The sequence below is a fragment of the Typha angustifolia genome, chromosome 3, assembly GCF_048772165.1.
Source record: "Typha angustifolia cultivar Huaian chromosome 3, ASM4877216v1, whole genome shotgun sequence".
In the NCBI taxonomy this organism is placed as follows: Eukaryota; Viridiplantae; Streptophyta; class Magnoliopsida; order Poales; family Typhaceae; genus Typha; species Typha angustifolia.
In genome coordinates this window covers 7,716,049-7,734,864 of record NC_133241.1, presented here as the reverse complement: position 1 = coordinate 7,734,864, position 18,816 = coordinate 7,716,049, and the positions used below count along the sequence as shown (strand labels likewise).

Sequence of the window (18,816 nt, the reverse complement as noted above, 5' to 3'; positions counted from 1 at the left end):
AACTTTCTATCGCTGTCTCCTCCTCCCCCCCGCTCTTCGCCGACACTCTTCAATATTCACTATATAAAAAGCGAATCCACTTTCCTCTCCTTTCTATTAACTTAAAACTCCTCTGTCTCTCTCTCTCTTACTTACTCTAGCAATGAGGAAATCGGCGCTGCCATCTCAAACGACGCCGACTTCCACCAATGGATCTCCTCCTCCGGCGGACAGGGCGAACCGCCGCCGCCGCCGACGCGCCGTCTTCTCCTCCTCCCCCTCCTCCAACTCCGCCCTCTCCACCTTGTTTTCCTACTCCCCTTCCCCCATCCACCAACTCCACCACCACCACCACCTCTTCCTCTCCTCCTCCTCCTCCTCCTCCTCCATCCCCTTCTCCTGGGAGCACCAACCCGGCATTCCAAAAACCCCTAACCCTACCCGGTCCAAATCCAAATCCAAATCCAAATCTCCTCTTCCCCTCCCCCTCCCTCCCCCTCTCTCCATGAAGAGACCCGACTCCGCCTCCGATCCATTCGCCGCCGCTCTCGCCGCGTGCTCCGACGACCTCCTCCTCCCCTCCTCCTCCTCCTCAAACCGGCGGATGTCGGCGGGTATCGCCGGCAGATTCGGTTTAGCATATCTCTACGGCTCGTGCAAGGCGGCGTGCTCCGTCGCAGAGGCCACCATCCGAATCCCCCGGCCCGGTTCATTCGGGCGTCTGAACCGGCGAGCCGAACCGGAGAGGAGCTGACCGAGATAAGTACATAAAAAGAAAGATTATAACTCCATCGTGCTCTCCTATATTTAGCTTTTATTAATTTGTTTGTAATATTAATATCATAATGGAGTCAGAACTAATAAGTTGTGTACGAATTTGCAAATTACCCCCTCACTTGTTTCGACTAGCTTCAAGTAGGGTGTTATATGCAAAATTTCCTCTTGCCTATAGACTTTATTCTTTTAAACTTGTTGCTTAGATTCGCGATGCGATGGATGATGATGGGTCATGGGTTGGGAGGAACGTAGCAGTAGCACGACGTCTTAACAAATTAAGAGTAGGTAGAGTGTTAATTATCAATCGGGATGATGGGTTATTAGTGTTAGAGACTCACTTTTATTAATCATACATGAGGAGGAGTCCATTGATTGTTCCACTTTCACTTCCACTTCCACTTCCACTCCCACTTCCACCGTGGCTGATAAAAAGGCAAAAGAATTAATCATGCCAAGTTACTTTCTTAACTAAAATTCGAATGGACTAGACTTTGAAACAGAGGGAGAATATTCTTGAAAGCAATTAATGGCCAAGCACTTCTTCTTTTCTTCTTCTTTCTTTCTCTTTTCTATCTTTAGGGTCGCAAGATCTTTAATTGTTGTACACTCATGGATACAATTATATGCAACATAGCAAATCTATTATTTAATATAAATAATAATGATGATATATTTGTTCTAAAGAAAAGTGAAATTCCTATGTAGTTAGTGTTGAGCCAGAATAAGAGTCAGATTCTATTATTTATCATGTAAGAATGACCAAATGTTTGAGTCACATAAGGGGGGTGGTTTGGTTGTTGGATTTGGATTCTTCTTCTTCTTCTTCCACTCCACTCCACTCCACTCCACTCCACTCAACTCCATCGTTGTTGTTGTTGTTGTTGTTTGTTGGTGGTGGTGGTGTTGATGGTCTGGGTCTCTCGGAGAGAGTTTAGTTGAGTCTGTCTTCCTTCACGTTCTGGCTGACAGTTATAGTTGAAGTGGTGGGGGGCCACCCATCTCTTCCAAAAAAGTGTGGTCGTGCGTACGGCGGGTGCTTTTGTTGGGTGCCCGTGTTGATATTTGATTATCTAGGCCTCTCTCTCTCTCTTTAGAGGAGGAGGTCGACCATCCCCATCCATGAGGGAATGGGAATAAGAATGAATGTTGGTAGTGGAAAAGTTTGAAAGGAATTGCTTCCAAGTGGTGATGGTAACATTTAAATGAATGCATATATATATATATATATAATTCTTTTTAGTTTGAAAATAGTTAGGTATGTGTAGTGCACAATAACGTACGTATTAGATATACAAAGAGATCAAAAAGATTGAAACCAACCAACCAACTAATCGTATTACTACTAAACTAGTGCTCCTGAGGCAAAGAATGTAAGGGAATTTTGAAGCCTGTGTCTTTCTTCTTGAAACAATGCGCTAGGAAATATTATACTACTCGCATTACTGTAAAAAAGAAAAGGAAAAGGAAAACTATTTGTTGAAGGATTCTGAAAGGCTATTATGTCATGTGTTTTGAAAGAGAGTACTCTACTCTGTCTGATGTAAGAGTAGAGGGGATGCCTTTGATGTAAGTTGTGGAACAGAGGGAGGATGCCTTTGGTGGTGGAGAAATGTATGCTTAGGTATTTAATGAAGTGTTGGGCCTTGGGCCCTTCGAGAGCTGAGTCTATTTATACTTATAGTGAAATAATTACTATCTTAAAAGAAATTTTTAGCATCTTGACCAATTAACTACAATATTTGGTTTATATATATAAGGAGTAATGCTTTGCTAAACATTCTACAGTTCTGCAAATAAGATGACGTGTTAACTTATTAAAATATATTTTTTTTCTTCATGGGATAATTATATGACATTAAAATTATTTACGTAATATTTGTTTATAAAGTGTTTGTATTATTCAAAGGAGCAAAAGAACCACATCGATCGGATCGTCTCTTTGCTACTCCTTTCGCCACTTGTTGGATTGGAATCTTGCTGTTTTCCGAGTGGAATGTAATTTACTCTCATATTCTCGAGATTAGATGATAATAATGATGATGATGCTTAAGATTAGATGAGAATTATTTATCTTGAATTTATTCCCCCCGCTCTCTCTCTCTCTCTCTCTCTCTCTATGTGTATAAGATACAGAAAAAGGTGAAGAAAATAATATAATATGAGCAAGAGAAGAAAACGTCCATTTGAGAAGCGAATTGGAATGAAATCGGCGACGAGAACACGTTAGACTGCAGATATCTTCATATAGAATTCGGCCATTAAACAAAAGTTTGTGCCAAACCATCGAACAATTCATCGAACACCATGCGGGCATTCACTTCAGAGTGCTAGTAGTGCAATGCTCTTCTGGGTTTCCTAAGGCAATGGGGATTCTGACGCGGTTTTGTGTAATAAAGAGTCCTACGGAAGAAGAGGGTTTCCATGGCGCGGAGAATGGAAGAATGGAAGAGTTTTTCTTATAAAAGGAGCCAACTTTTACTAAGGAATTGAGCCTTGAACTACCTTGCCATTCCTTTTGTATCAATCACATTTAAGTAAGATTTTCTCTCTCTCTCTCTCTCTCTCTCTCTCTCTCTCTCTCTCTCTCTCTCTTATTCGCAAGAGTGGCATATTATCTGGGTAAAGTTGAAGCAGAGTCGTTTGTATCCAATTCCAAAATGCAGTCATTTGACAAAATGGGAAGAGAAAATTGAAGATTAATGAACATTTAGTTTGTCTACAGGAACTTCCAAATTAAACAGAAGTGAGATCATAACTTGTATTGACAACTACAGTTGTTCAAAAATCACTTGATGAATAGGTATCGATAGAAACCTGTTACAACATCTCGTTCCTTCTTTCTCAAGGATGGAAGCATTCAGTTTTGCTTCCTTAATTTAAGTAGCTAAAGACAATGGTAAATTGTGGAGATAGATATCTCAGTGTTAGATTCCTGATATATATATCATAGCCATTTACAAATTCTTTTTTTTTTTTCTTTTTGTTGTTGTTATTGTTGTTGTTGCTGATGATGTTCTCTCCCTCTCACTTTTCATTCACTTCCCTGTTATTGTAATTCATATAGTTCAGAGATCCAGACCTGAATTTAAGTTTTGATACGCCGGAGAGCGATGTACGCCAAGCATCGGTAGCCGACGAACATGACGAGCAACGCTACGACGCACAATGTAGCACTGACCTGTTCTTCCAACTCCTGTGCTATAATATCCTTTCTGTTTCCATGATGAGATAAACCCAAGGAAGCCAATTCGTGGGCATTGTACTGAACGGCGACGAGCAATTTATAGCAGTAGAAGGTGAAGGAGATGTATTTCACCCATGTCATGCAGCTGGGAACATTCTGCACATAGAAGCCTCCGGTGAGAAGGAATGCCAACATGGTGATGGTCACTAGCGTTGATGCTTGCTTAGCATCCATGATGATAGCACCAACTGCAAGGCCGAGGCCCTGGGCAACGAGGACATAGCCCAGCAGCACGGCGACTGTCAGAAAGAATGCTCCTACGTCAGGCCGCAGCCCTGCCATCCAATACATTATAAGCATGAAGAGAGTGGGGAGGATGAGCTCCATGGGGAGGTCGCCAGCCATTCTGGCCATGAAGTAGGAAGACAATGTGTACATTCCTGAGGATCTCTCCTTGACGAAGATTGCTCGCTCCTGCGGGAAGGTGAAGACGGAGTTGAAGGAGGCGAACACCCCCCAGAATATGGAGATGAAGAAGAGGAGTCCAAGCCTATCTTGGACGTTGTACATCTTCGAGTGCCACCACATGAATCCCGCGAGGAAGGCCGCAGCCATGACTTGGAAGACTCTTAGGGAATTGAAGGCCTCGTGCCGTCGTTCTTTGAGGCTTCTGTGCAGGAGGATGGTGAATTGCCTGAACCAGCTAATCCTGCTGCTGCTGCTGCTGCCGCTGTACTTCTTCTCTTGATGATCACTTGTAGAACTCCTTTGGCTACCTGAAACGTATGAAAACAAGCTTGTGAAATTCTGCTACACATTATTAGTTTCTTCTTCTTCTTCTTTTTCTTTCTGGGTTTTAAACGATCGATCAGGTGGTGGGACGGTCATAATTTCTTCGATGAATTGAATTTGCTTAATTGCTTACCAATATGGGGAGCATCTCCAACTGCTGCAGTGGTGGAAGCCTTCACTTTGGGGCCCAGCACTCTATTGTAGGAGGAAATTAAGGCTTGTTTCACACTGGACTTGTCTGCATGATCTCCCTGGTAGTCCATCTCAGCAAACCCTGCAGTATGGATTGCTACAAACAGTGAGGCAACTCAAAAAGAAAGCAAAGCAAAGCATCAATCATGTGCATGATGGTTAGCTTATCTCCAAATCAAATACTTTTTCATCCCTTTCTTGTACTTTTTTTTGTGGGGAGGTTGGTTTCTTTTTAAACTTTTTTCACTGCCTTTTTATCCCTACTGCAAGAGATTCCAGCAGTTGAGGCAGCAGACAAACCTGACGAGTTCTTCTCCCAATCACATGAGAAAAGGGTGTGCTTTTCATGACTATACTCTCTATACTCTCTCTCTCTTCTCTATTTATATATATATATATATATATCCTCCACTAAACTCCCAGGTTCGCCACTCACAAAATTCTCCATATTAAAAAAAAGAAGAAGATCAATTTGGGACTGGTAGCATACTTAAGAGGGATATATCAAGAGTACACAGGGATATTTTTATCTAAAACTTAGATGATTTTTTTTAAAAAAAATTCCCCATACTTTCTCTCTCTCTCTCTCGTGTAGGCCTAACTTTTAGTGGTTTCTTTTCTTCTCATCATATTCATTGCCGCGGCTTGTGAGGAAGAACAAAGGCATAGAAACATGCATGATGATGTTTTCTTCTTCTTCTTCTTCTTCTTTTCTTAAAAAAGATGGACAAATTATTGGTTTGATTAGTGAATGAATCTTTCTTTCCTTTCCGTAATTACGAAGAGATGCATGCAGGAGAATATATTTGTTAGAAGTAAAAAAGAAAGAAGAAATCCTAGAGGCAAAGACTAACCGTCCAAATGCCCACCCATTCAAGTCAGCGGACATTGCAAATATTCAAGGTGAAAACCATATTCCCCCCCACTACAAGGGCCAGGTGGAGCACCACAACCCGACCAAATAGGCTGGTAGAAGATTTGGGACCCACCCACTTTTGGATAAAATATACCACCTTTCCCCCCCACAAGAGATAGGTGGAACGACATGGAGATAGATTTCTCTGAGTGCAACCAATCCTTCTTTCTTAGTTATTCCAAACACTACTTATACTTACTCATGAATTACACTTCTTCTTTTTTTCTTTTTATTTAAAGGTTTGCTTATGTATATTTTAAATGACGTAATAAGTTATGTATATAATATTACCATAAGTAGAGATATGCGATAAAGTTATACATATTAATTTTTAGTAACTAGATTTATTAAACAAGTATTATACAACTAAAAAGAAAATTTTATGCACGAAACCAAATGGCACTAATTTCTAAGCAAATCATAGTGTGTTTAAAACTCTTTAACATCTTCTCTACTTTTAGAGTTACAAACTATTAATATTATATCTAATATTTTTTAGAGATCATGAGTTAAAATCATATATAACCCGAAGAGGTCCGGAAGATAATGAGGACATCCTACACTTATTTTCTTCGCATCGCATTGTCCCTGCTACTAGTTTTTTACCACAAAAAATGTCTTCTTACTCTCTATAAACTAAAGTAATTTTGCCTGCCTAGTTAAAAGGAAAAATGCTTGGATAAAGTAGGGCTTTAATCATGCACGATACGATTCTTATTCGCTGTTTTATATAAAGTTGAAAAAAAAAAAGGTAGAAAATTGGACATATTAAAGTTTTTTTTAAAAAGATTTCTTATCGTAAATAATTCTTTTAAAAAGTAAATAAAAATTTAATATTCCATGCACTTACTAACCGTTGGCGAGATCAAGCATGAAGTCGGCGGGGTTGACATGGAAGCTCGGCGCGAAGCCGACCGAGCCGAAGTAGTCCATGGCGTCCTTCCCGGGTCCGAAGTAGAAGCAATTCCCCTCGGCGAGGAGGAGGACCGAGTCGAACATCTGGTAGACTCGGCTCGACGGCTGGTGGACGGAAGCCACGACCGTCCGGCCCTTCCGCGCCAAGCCGGCCAATGTGGCGATGAGCCGCGCCGCAGCCGTGGAGTCGAGACCGGAGGTCGGCTCGTCCAGGATGAGGGCGCTCGGGTTCACCAGCATCTCGTGGGCTATGCTGACCCGCTTCCGCTCCCCACCGGAAACGCCGCGCACGAAGGCGTTTCCCACCACGGAGTCCGCGCACCGCCCGAGCCCCAGCTCCGCGATCACCGCCTCGGCCGCGGCGGCTTTGGCAGCGGGTGTGGTCCCTTCCGGAAGCCGGAGCATCGCGCAGAAGAGGAGGGTCTCGCGGACGGTGAGGTGCGGGTAGAGGAGGTCGTCCTGGGAAACGAACCCGGTCCGTTTCGCCACCGATCTGGTGAGCCGCCGGTTGTTGTAGAGAACCGAACCGGAGCTGGCCCGGTTCGGGAGGCGGCCCGCGAGGATGCTGAGGAGCGTCGATTTCCCGCTGCCCGAGGGCCCGAGGACGGCCAGGATCTCCCCGGGCACCGCCCTCCCCGTGACCGCGTTCAGGATCGTGCGCTCCTCCGGATTCGCGGCACCCGCACCTCCGCCGCCGTGGTGGAAGATCCGCTTGAGCCGGCCGGGGGAGCCGTCGCTCGCCGGGCCCACCTTGATGCGGTACGTGACGTCGATGAACTTCAAGATTCGTGCAGGGAAATCACGTAAGTAAGATGCATATATTTATATATATATTATAATAATAATAATTTAATTATAAACACCGCATTGATGAGTGTAATTAATTTTTGGGTCAAAATTTTGTTTTCGTCTTTCTTTCCTTTTCCCTTTACCTGGAGAGTGAGGGGGTAACTGCAAGTAGAGGAGAAGAAGGAGGAGGAGTCCGTTTTGGAGTCGACTTCTTGGGTGTTGTTTGGAGGCATCTTTAATTCGCTAGCTTAGAAAGAGAGAGAGAGAGAGATAGAGAGTCTGTGTGTATGTGTGTAAACGACTGTATGTGAGAGGAGAGGAGTAATGTGGAGATGGTGGAATAAGGGATTGAGTTGGGTATTTATGGGGTGCGGGAAAAGGAGGGTATGTCAAAGTGGGTGCATGCCACGTCAAAGTGAAACGGACACATGACCGAGTTGCTACGTGGCGACATCTGGTAAGACTTCCGACTAACTGTCTCTCGCTGCTCTAAAACAATTATTTCTTGTATCCATGCAAATGCTCAAGCAATTTCATATGCTTCACACAAAAAACGAAATTTTTTTATCATTATCAATCCTTGTACGAAGTTTTATTTGTGTAGCGTTGCATCACACGTCAGTGCATCTACATCAAATCGAAAAAAATCTCGATCGATGTTGTTGTATAGAAGTTGCGCGCATAAAAGTTAGAAAGTTTGCATTTTTTTTTTCCTAACCCTAATCGCTTTGGTCCCCTCTCCTCTTCTCTTCTCTCCTCTCTTCTTTTCTCTCAAGCTTTTATGATCACTCCTTTTTCCGTGCTCTCTCTCTCTCTCTCTTTTCTTTTTTTTTTCCCCCCCAGCCCTCTCTAGCTAGAATGGGTGCATTCACCTGGAGCTCGTTTATTAGGTTGTCATGGCTTCTTTAGGATAACGTGTTCCTGATCGTGAGACAAAGGTTGGTCAACATGAGTCTTTGCCAGGTTTTCCTGCTTGTCTGTTTCTCTTGGCTTTCTTGGTTTTAGAGTATCATTTTATATTATATATCGCTGCATGGACGACTTATGTGTCATATATTGCACCATAATAATAACAATAATCACGGTAATTAACTTTTTATGGGCACATAATTAATTGCACGGCATCATGCATGCATGGATGAAATGGATCCATCCCTCTTGATTATTGATTGAATTGGGATACAGCTAGCTCTAAGTACACTAACTAAATGGTAGTCCATTGTTTTAGGGCATTGTTGCTTGTTACAACTTTCTTCGATCTATGGCTTTTCTTTTCCTTCTTGGCTTTTGATTGGAATAAGAATAGACATCTTGATATCTTTGTCACTGTCCTAGAGGTCAGAGATAAAGATGCTAGCCTTACTTAGTTTTTATTTTTTATTTTATTTTTTTGCCTTCTTTCCCTCTGATTAAACTTTTTTTCTTTCCCTAAAAAAAAATTAAATAAAGCTGAGATGGTCAAGCAAAGAACAAGATTCTAGAACTAAATCATTTATATCAAACACTTTTAAACATATATATTTTTCTCTCCCTTTGGCCTTCCTTTAGAAAGATCTTGCAATGTACAGGGACCCTATACATTATAAAGAGCTCACTCACTCGATCATTTTGAGTATATATATATATATATGAGAGGGCAATATGAAACGCACTCAAAAATTGGACCCGGGGGGTGGGACCCGATGCGGGTGCGAGATTCCTAGATCTGCCACGTCACGAGGAGCATTTTCTCCGAGTTCCTCCCCTGAGGTGGGACCCGAGCCCCACTCGCGAGGCGAGATCGACACGTGTTCCAGGTGATGTGAGGAGTGGCGTGAGACGAGAACATGCTGCCCACTCCGAATATCTTATAAGTACGTTTTGAGTCGGGGAAACTTTATAAAAACCACCCCACCTCCTCTCTTAATCATTATCTCCACCCTACGAGAAATTCGCAAGCTGGAGTGGTAACAATAATAAAAGTCAAATATAGGGCGTAAATTATAAAAAGAAAAAAATAAAAAGAAAGAAAGAGGATAAGTTATAACAGACGGGCGTAAGACGAAATGTTGATTATTCTCGGAATAGGTCCAAATTTATTCCTCCCCACCAGAACAAAAATAGCAATGGAATAGAATAGAGGATTCCTAAAGACGGGAGGGAGGGCGGATATCGAATACTATATCACCATTAGAATATTATTCCATGCATGCCCCCCAACCTCGGAAATGGAGTCGTGCATGGATTTCTGATGCTTATTTTTCTTTAAGGATACATCCAATTTAGCATTAAAGCTTGGACTTTTTTGTCAATTGGTCAAGCTCTCACGTAACTAGAAATCCTCCTTTGATATCGATATTTTGATTTATTTTTTCTTTCTTTCTCTCTCTTATATAAAAAAAAACTTCGAATTATTTATCATATTGTGAAAATAAAAGAGTAAAAAAATAGCATATAATTTTATATTATTATTAATTATATTTTAAGCTACTCGTTTCTCACTTCCTCGTCCATGGCAGGCGTTACTGACTTTCCCAAATTAAATTACCGAAGTTGCAAGTCACTTTCTTCTGAAACTTCCTACTCGTTTCCCATATAAACTTATATATAACGCTATATATATAGTAAAAAGTTGTTCGATATGCAATCGTTACAAGACTATATATATATATATATAAATATTTGTATAAAGTTATGTAACTGATAGTGGAATTAACACGGCCTTTATACGACATACCACGTGGCGCCCATGCCCTAGAAAAGGAGAGGAAAGGGAAATGAGCTGACGTGGCAACACAGTGGGGGTTTTTTTTTTTTAATATATTATTATAACTTTATCTTTAAAAAAAAAAAGTTAACTTTATCTATAGAAATTTCTCTATTCTTGGTTAGTAATACTTATACCAATTGCCTTAATTAATCCACCATAGCAATTAGTTGCTTAAGTAATACTTTTTTTCTTTTACTGCACTTTAAACTCACTCAGAAAAAATATTATTAAACTGAGATTAGCATGGTAATTAACAAGATAATCTTGTTTGTAAGGAAGGCAAGGACATAAATTACTTTGTATAAATAATTGCGCCTAGTTGGTCTTTAGTATGTGTGATGATGTGATTAATGGTCAACTCAAACTCAAAGTATATTAACAATCTAAAGTTTGTGGTGGAATAAAATCCAGCAAACAATCTAGTACATATCACTCTTTTTCTCTCCATGAACTTAGAAGATCCAAACTAAAGATCATTCAAGACGTGGGAAAAAGGCTAAAAACAAAGATGCCCTTCTCTCTTGCCATGCCAATGCCATGAGGCATTTGCATCACCACACAAATTAAAGCCAAAGCCAAAGCCAAAGCCAAAGCCATGCCCCCATGAGGATGAGGGTGATGCAGTAGCTGAAACTAATAATGCTACAATGTCAAATCTCTGGTCAAAAGATGAGGCCTCTCTGATCATAAGATAGCATATCTTTTTTTTTTTTTCTTTAATTTTTCTTTTTTCCTTTTTGACGATCGGGTTAGGATCCGCTGTAGCTTGGTTGTAGGAACGCGATGCAAACCGATCGTGTGGCGACTGGCGAGACTTTATCCGTTGATTGATTTCACCATCCAATGGAAAAGATTGGATGTAAGATTAAAACTCTATCATCAATCTCCATCACCCTTGTGGCATGCAATTTCTGCCATTAAGTGAATGGGTTTGAAGAGACCAACTAACTTTAAGAAAAGTTGGTAAGAAAACTCCCTATGATTACGGAAGTGGTTACCTAACGGTTCCGCTCGGTTGATATTTGATAATATAGTATTTTAGAAGAGCGATTTGAAGCATCGATGTCTTAGCAGCATTTAGTTCGGTGATAATATTCGATCCATATTTAGTCTTTATGATCTATATCTAGTTTTCCGACTATAATAATAAAATTTTAAAAATAATTAAAGAGTTATTAAGCACGTATGGCATGATAGTGTCCACGTATGCATGAACATTAATTCCATGGCTAATGGACGTGTCACAACCATCACCAACCCATTAAATCTCCATTAATCAAACATTTTGTAATAGACATTTTTTTTTTCAAATAATAGCTTTTGTTTTGCTGATTTTATAATCAAATTAATATCACCAACCCAAGATGTCATCTCTTTATAATTTTATTAGTTGAGTTAATAAATTATAGTCTATAGTTAAGAGTATTTAGTGAAAGTAATAACAGAGTGTGATACAATATTTATTAAAAAAAAATGGATATCTTGGATTACAAATAGCTTTTTATCCACATCAAAATCCACAAAATTAAAGGGTGGAAAAATATCTTTATATATATATATCTATATACTTTTCAAAAGGTAGTAGTAGTACTATGATCTCATAGTTCTGGTCACTATGAAGGTAATTATCTTTCATGAATCTTAGGCTAGACTAGAAAAATTAAAATAATTGATTAGTAGTAAAATATTATTTTAATATATAGTGCTCTAGTGGAAGTTATGGTCTTTGTCCAGAGTGCATATAAGCAATTAAACCCTTGGGTCCCATCATAGTGCCCCATTATTGCAATTCTTTTAATTCTCCTTGTACGTATGAATGATGTTACACCCACGAATATATATATATATATATATATATATATACTGATATAAAATAAGTAAATTATGTTAGTTTGACCCTTAAAATTTACCCCTATATGTTTCAAAACCAAACCTTCACTAAAAAAAAATATATATATATATATATATATATATATATTTCATAAAATAAAATTATTCTCTCTCTATATATATATCTATCTATAAATATATGTGTGTGGATAAATAGATATCTTAGGATAGATAAGTAGGGGGCATAAGTGGCCACTACAACCGGCCTAATCGGCTATTCAGATATAGAGGTACAAGGATAGCATTAATTTGGATAAGTTATCCAGATGTTCCAATTATTAATTCCTACTTCCCAATTCCCAGTTCCGAGTTCCTGCGTGGTGACGACGACGTGCTCGAAAAGCAAAGCGTGCTCGAAAAGGGGCGTCTAAGTGTCGAGCTACGGGCTCGAGTTATCCGCCATTATGGGGATAGGCACAATTTTTAATGCACGCGTCACTCTTTTATAGTTTACACGACCAGGGACTGGGATAGAATAAAATTATTAACCTCAAAAGCGACGAATTAAGTTGGTGACGTATAAATCTCTCGTGGGGATGCCACGTGTTTTATTCAAAGGAAATTATTTATATTAAATTTGTGCATGGCGATTGTTGTGTTAGGTGGATGCCACTTGGTGTAGTTCTACTAATCTCTCTCTGAAAAGTTATAAATAACGCCTTATAATTATTTTTTTAATGTTATAATTAGCACTTTATTGCATGAGTGTTTATCTTTTAATCCCCTACTAAACCTTTTTTATTTAAAGTACAAAGTACCCAAAAATAAAGGGGCTAATCCTTGACTCAATTATCATTACCAAACCCCTTGAAATGAATCTATCTTAGATTAACTCATATTATCAGTCCATTAACATCAATTACTATACTACTTTAAAAACAAATATCAAATAATTTTGAACATTCTCATCCCACTTAATATCAAATTTCAAATTTTAATATTTTTGTGAACCCTCAATTTTGCCAAACTTTATTCTCCGTATGAATATTTCTTCAATTGTGCAAATCTTATCTTAATTGGTGTTTGATGAAAGAAGAGGAGGTTGCTGACAGAGACGGGAACAAGCCTAAGGCTACCTGCTTCGGCAGATCTAGCCAAATTTTTACTGCTGCAGAAGTAGAAGGATTGACCCTAGCGCATTCGGGGGCTCATGGCAGACTACTCATCTATGCTGAAAAGATTTCGGTAGATAAAGATTGAAATATTTTCAAGGTGGCCGACTGGGCAGCGCACCAAGGCTAAAAGGCCTTGGATTTTATTGCGTGGGGCCTGTCGAGGAGCTCTCCCACTAGCTTTGTAATATCCTTAGTTTTGATATTTTCTCGGCCCAAGTATTCTTATTTAAGTTATTGATGGCTTCTTCCACTCACCAATATATATATATATATATATATATATATATATATATATTTTAGTTGAGAAAAACAAGAAAAACTAAGATTGTTCTCTCTTCCCATATATAGATTTAATATATAATTTGGAAGTATACACATAAAATATAACAACGAGAGTGATTAATTGGTGGCTTACAAATTTTTTAATCTTTTTTGCAGTCAATCAGGAGCAATCAAACGTCATTAAAATATCAATCAATTCAATTAATGTCTCCCTTTGCAGCGAGAGATGTCAACAAATTAATGCATAGAGACCAAATCCATCCCTTAATTAAACCAACGAGTCTAATCTCGCATCCACAAATCCTTCTTACCATGCCACCTTGTCTACGTTCAAGTTAACAGACGACAAAAATTAAAGGTGGTACCATGCCTAAATTATGTCTCCCATATAGATTATATTTAATTGGGCCACTTTAATTGCTTTCAAATCATTATGGACTTTAACAAACACTTGATAGACTTCTTGGCATCTTGATGACCCATCTATATATAGCTAGGCTTGAATCTTTCTTTCTTTCTTGTAACATATATTTAGAGCCATGATTTGAATTCCAAATTTATTCTTGTTCCTTGTCCTTCTTAGGGCTTGAAAATATATAGACATTTGTGATGTTGCCATCATATCATATCTAAGGTGATATCTCATAAACTTACTTAGGATCAAAAGTAAAATTAATTAATGGAAACTTATAATTTACTTTCCCAGTGATTTGGCCTGATTTAAACTTACTTCATGTTTAATCTCTTCTAGCGTAGACCAAATTCTTAATTATCTTAGTAAAATTATAGTCTATTTGAAGATTACAGAGGCAGTTTGATTATTTTGAAATTATTCATTTTGGATGAAAAATCTAATAGTTATAATTCGACGTATAACATAAAAGGGTGTTACATCTAACCTAACGAATAACTTTATCTTTTAGTCGATATATATATATATAAGTTAGGGTTAGATCTCAAGAGGCCACCTTTCGTAGTAGATAATAATTAATGTATTAGTTACTAAAACACTTTTTTTCTAAGTCTTAATCACACAAAAAAAAAGGGAATGGAATGTTGATTACGTTTCAAGTGTCACTTAATTTGCAACCTAAAGTTAAGTCAAATGTAAGTATCAATACATTAAATCATAAAACAATCAATCTTGAATCAAATAGTATAATAATCATAAAATAACTAAAATATATAGTGGTATTTATAATTTTTCCTATTGACTAATAAATATCATTAGATGCATGACATGTAATCCAACAAACTTGGCATCATTTAAACTTTTTATTTAAAAAAGAGAACATTAAATGGACACAACTATTGGTTGCATCCACTAAACCTTTTTGGAGCAGTAGACTACCAGTAACTTTGGGTTTGATGACTTGTCAAGCCCTTATTGGTTGACAATTGTGAGTTGCCTAACTTTTAATCCTTAATTTGATCAAATAATTATAATAATAATTCTCATATAAACATCACCAGGGAAATTTGCACATAACACCTTGTATTTTAATAAAATTATGATTTAAATCCTATTATTTATCCCGGGGTTTGATTAAGTTTAACTAACAGATACTATACATATTTGTAAAATCATATGGCTTGATTTATAAATAGTAAATATATTAAAGGTAAGTTGTAATTTTATTATAAAAAAATTAATTTATATTAAGTATTCGTACAAATATTCGAAAAAAATAGTACATAATTAACCGACAGCAAATAGGTTCATTTATATTTGGAATAAGTGAATGAGATACTCTAAGATTTTTATGCTAACTAAGACTTAGGATAAAAAAAGAAAAATCTAGAATAAGAGATTTTATTCTAATTTTCTATTACAAAACGTCATAATACGTTCGGCTTAAAATAAAGTAGGTTTATTCCGACATAACCTACTTATTCCACTCAACTCGAAAAGGCCCCTTGGTTGCAAAAGTTTCCTACAACCTAGCTAGCTGTACAGCTGGCACGACGAGATTGGACTGATTCAACCAATCTAGAATTAGTGTTCATAAAATAAATAAATAAAAAGAAGGTCATATTAGAAGAGTTTTATAATAGAGAAATTATATTGGAGAGATATTAGAAAAACAAAATATTATGTTTCCTTCTATAATTCCATTACCATGCATTACATCCGATCCAATAAAGAAAAATAACATTACAAAGACTCTCAAGAAGATGATCTGATAAATATATAAAAATATAAAAGAAACATAAGAAATTTATTCATGGCTTGGGAATATGGGATTTAGGCATGGTGTCTAATGGATGACATATATATTGTACTCCACCACAGCATCCCCAGTAGAAGGATTTAGGCTATAAGTTTGGGCCTGGACATAACCCCGGGCCATGCGAAAGAGCCCACTACCACCCACAATGGGCATCTCCCTAATTGGAAGGAGGACCTCATTGCGGCCCAATATGGTGATGCTACTTCGGTTGTATTTGCCCCCAAGGAAGACAAAATTCATGGCCATTATTATGGCTGGAAGCTCCTTGCTATCGGCGGCGTAAAGCCCTTCGGCCCGGCCCACCAACTCCGACGTGATCTCTGGGCCCACCGTCAGGGGGTCGTCGATCACGATGACGGCGCCGAACAAGGTGGCAGAGCTATTGGTGGTGGGCGCCTCGGCCACCCGGATGGAGGTTGGGCTCGGCCCGCTGACGATGTCGTGCCAGTAGACGCGGAAGTGGCTCAACTTCTCGTCGACGGGCTTCGGGGCCGGCTTTTCGCTTACGAGGAACTCGTAGGCCTTTGCATGGGCCAAGGAGGGCATGGTGGTGGTGAGAGAGAGCAAGACGAGGAAGAGGGAGGAGGAGAGGAGGAGGTTAGCCATTGAGGAGTGGTTTGCAATTGGAGAGACATTTGGAACTTAGGCTTACTTATAGACTTTTTTATGGGTGTTGGAAGTCTTGAGTATATGTTGAATAATCTACATAGACTTGGGGGGACTTGGAGGTTATAAGTAGATACAACTTGGACTTTAGACTTTATAAGATATTTTAGACCAAGTCATCATATTTGTGGATAAAATTCATCTATTTTATCCCATCGTGATTCATACGGCTGATCATTGTTTATAATTATTAGATATGTGCAATTTCGTACCAATATATTGATTATTGATATGTGACGTGATTATAGTTGTTAGATATATAAGATATCAATATATTATATAAGCTAGTTCCTTTTTTCTCCTTTTGACTTCGTTTGGTGGTGTTTGGCTTTTAACACTACCTACCAACTGCCTCTCATGTATAAATAACATAACGAATTTTGTTCAATTATTTTATAATATCAATCAAAATAGAAAATTGAAGTATACTACCTGTTCTTCTTCTTTTAAGTTTTTAATATATATTTTTTTTTGAAGTACATATTTGACCAAGTGAGATGACAAAGTGATCGACCCCCAACCACTACCCTAGGTGGTTCGCATATGAAATAAATATAGAAGCCCTTCTATCAATTATAGTTCATGGAGACTTGGAGAGGACATCAAGAAACCTTAGATTATATGTACATTAATTGCTAAACTTAGCTAAGTGGTGGCATTTAAAAAACTTTCCTGTTGAATTAACTTTGGGATAAAAATTTCAGTGCATTTATCACTCAACCGCTCTTAACGAAATTTGCTCAAACACTTAACGACTTTGGATTCGTCATGAATTAATCCCACCGGACGATGTGTTTATAATATATTTATTTAACGAATTGATTTGCATTAAATTCCTCTCAGAATTAAAGAAAGAAAAGATAGGAAGAAGAAAAGGTTGGTGAAGAATAAAAGTGAAAGTTTTATATTCTAAAACTCATTATTTAGTATAAAAAAAAAAGAAGCCATCAAGACCAAGATCAAGAGCATCAGTAATGCATCACGTATACATCATACTCGACCACGGTATCCCCAGTCGTCGTATTAAAGGAGTAGGTCTTGGCGAGGGCATAACCTCTGGCCAGCCTGAAAAGACCACTCCCCCCGATCACCGGCATCTCCCTCACCGGCGTGACCACCTCGTTCCGGCCCAAAATGGTAATTGTGCTGCCGTTGTACTTGCCATCCATGAACGCGAGGTTCATGGCCACGAGGAGCGCGAGCTTGTCCTTCCCTACGAACGCGTAGAACCCTTGGGCCCGGCCCAGTAACTTGGAGCTGGGCTCCGGCCCCGCTGTCATCGGGTCGTCTATTGTCACCACTACGCCGAAGGAGGCTGCGGACTTGTTGCTGGAGGGAGCTTCGGCTACTCTAATGGCGGTTGGGCTTGGACCAGCTACTATGTCGTGCCAGTAGAAGTGTAAGTGGCTTTGCATCTCCTTCTTGGCCCTTGGGATGGGCTTTTGGGTGGCGGTGGAGATGGTGGAGGAGAGGAGAAGGAGGAGGAGGAGGAGAGAGGTAGAGGTGGAGGTGGAGGTGGAGAGGAGAATGGCCATGGTGAGATGGAGGAAATGTTGGAGTTTTGGTTTTGGATCTCTCTATGTTTACCTACATATATGGGTGATTTAGAGGAGGAAGAGGAGGAGTTTGGTGAAGGTTTCTCCCGAAGGAATGGGGTTGGTGGAGTTGGGTGAGTACTCGCACTCACGGAGTGTCCTTAACCTTTATGCGTCCTTATCCCCGTCGTTTATTTTACAAATACGGTAAATTCTAAAATAAGTTATTATTCCATAAATAACTATTCTTATATTTACTTATATTCTATAATAAAATAATAATAATAATTTTTAATATCATATAAAGAAAAAAAAATTCTAAATTACTATGAATACGTTTTGATTTCATATTAATTAGTTTGATTTGATAGATATATGTACAATCAGACCAGACCATGTGACACAGGGGTTAAGTCGAGTCGAGTCGAGTCAAATTAATTACTTAAAATTATCTTATTATTTTAAATTTTAAATAAATCGGATAATCCGCATATGGATCCGATCCGCTAGAAATTTTATTCCTATAAATAAATGTGGATATGTGTTGATAATTATCAATCCGAGTTTAACCAAGTTATTATTTTGGTCGTTATTTTTTATCTAACCGTAGATGGTTTTATCTTTCTATGAGTATATTATAGCCATAGAAACATCCCATCATTTCAAACCCTAGCCACCAGTAGCTACCCTACAATACAATCATTCACCACCACTATTGACCATCCGCTGCTCTTAGATGATCGCCACTATATCATATATTTACCGTTCTGCCCTCTCTGACCTATCTTTACTATTTTATTTTTA

At 38.7% G+C, this 18,816-nt stretch overlaps 4 protein-coding genes and 1 non-coding gene across 5 annotated transcripts; 2 read left to right on the top strand and 3 right to left on the bottom strand.

Annotated features, from left to right (window-relative positions):
• The first annotated feature begins 83 nt into the window (after positions 1 to 83).
• Positions 84 to 2,695, top strand: LOC140758084 (uncharacterized). Its single transcript, XM_073094109.1, has one exon. It carries the CDS (start codon positions 143 to 145, stop codon positions 731 to 733), a length of 591 nt encoding a protein of 196 aa, XP_072950210.1. The 5' UTR covers positions 84 to 142; the 3' UTR covers positions 734 to 2,695.
• An 835-nt stretch (positions 2,696 to 3,530) lies between these two features.
• On the bottom strand, positions 3,531 to 7,863 carry LOC140758083 (ABC transporter G family member 25). The gene is made up of 4 exons (XM_073094108.1): positions 7,688 to 7,863; positions 6,695 to 7,532; positions 4,866 to 5,006; positions 3,531 to 4,716 (listed from the first exon to the last, which is right to left on the bottom strand). Exons 1-4 carry the CDS (start codon positions 7,775 to 7,777, stop codon positions 3,842 to 3,844), a joined length of 1,944 nt encoding a protein of 647 aa, XP_072950209.1. The 5' UTR covers positions 7,778 to 7,863; the 3' UTR covers positions 3,531 to 3,841.
• Positions 7,864 to 13,202: 5,339 nt separating this feature from the next.
• On the top strand, positions 13,203 to 13,289 carry LOC140758550 (U6atac minor spliceosomal RNA). Its single transcript, XR_012104131.1, has one exon. It is a non-coding gene; the product is annotated as a U6atac minor spliceosomal RNA (small nuclear RNA).
• A 2,364-nt stretch (positions 13,290 to 15,653) lies between these two features.
• Positions 15,654 to 16,450, bottom strand: LOC140758092 (dirigent protein 22-like). Its single transcript, XM_073094119.1, has one exon. It carries the CDS (start codon positions 16,415 to 16,417, stop codon positions 15,839 to 15,841), a length of 579 nt encoding a protein of 192 aa, XP_072950220.1. The 5' UTR covers positions 16,418 to 16,450; the 3' UTR covers positions 15,654 to 15,838.
• Positions 16,451 to 17,358: 908 nt separating this feature from the next.
• LOC140758190 (dirigent protein 22-like) lies at positions 17,359 to 18,126 on the bottom strand. Its single transcript, XM_073094277.1, has one exon. The coding sequence runs from the start codon at positions 18,010 to 18,012 to the stop codon at positions 17,446 to 17,448; it is 567 nt and encodes a 188-aa protein (XP_072950378.1). The 5' UTR covers positions 18,013 to 18,126; the 3' UTR covers positions 17,359 to 17,445.
• Positions 18,127 to 18,816: the final 690 nt, after the last annotated feature.

What these genes read in the sequence shown, in the direction of transcription:
- LOC140758084 (XM_073094109.1), top strand. Translation starts at nt 143, where the DNA reads ATGAGGAAATCGGCGCTGCCATCTCAAACGACGCCGACTTCCACCAAT.
- LOC140758083 (XM_073094108.1), bottom strand. Translation starts at nt 7,777, where the DNA reads ATGCCTCCAAACAACACCCAAGAAGTCGACTCCAAAACGGACTCCTCC. An exon ending in GTTACCCCCTCACTCTCCAG is followed by an intron (nt 7,533 to 7,687) that starts GTAAAGGGAAAA and finishes CGAATCTTGAAG; the next exon opens with TTCATCGACGTCACGTACCG. An exon ending in CATGCTTGATCTCGCCAACG is followed by an intron (nt 5,007 to 6,694) that starts GTTAGTAAGTGC and finishes TCCATACTGCAG; the next exon opens with GGTTTGCTGAGATGGACTAC.
- LOC140758092 (XM_073094119.1), bottom strand. Translation starts at nt 16,417, where the DNA reads ATGGCTAACCTCCTCCTCTCCTCCTCCCTCTTCCTCGTCTTGCTCTCT.
- LOC140758190 (XM_073094277.1), bottom strand. Translation starts at nt 18,012, where the DNA reads ATGGCCATTCTCCTCTCCACCTCCACCTCCACCTCTACCTCTCTCCTC.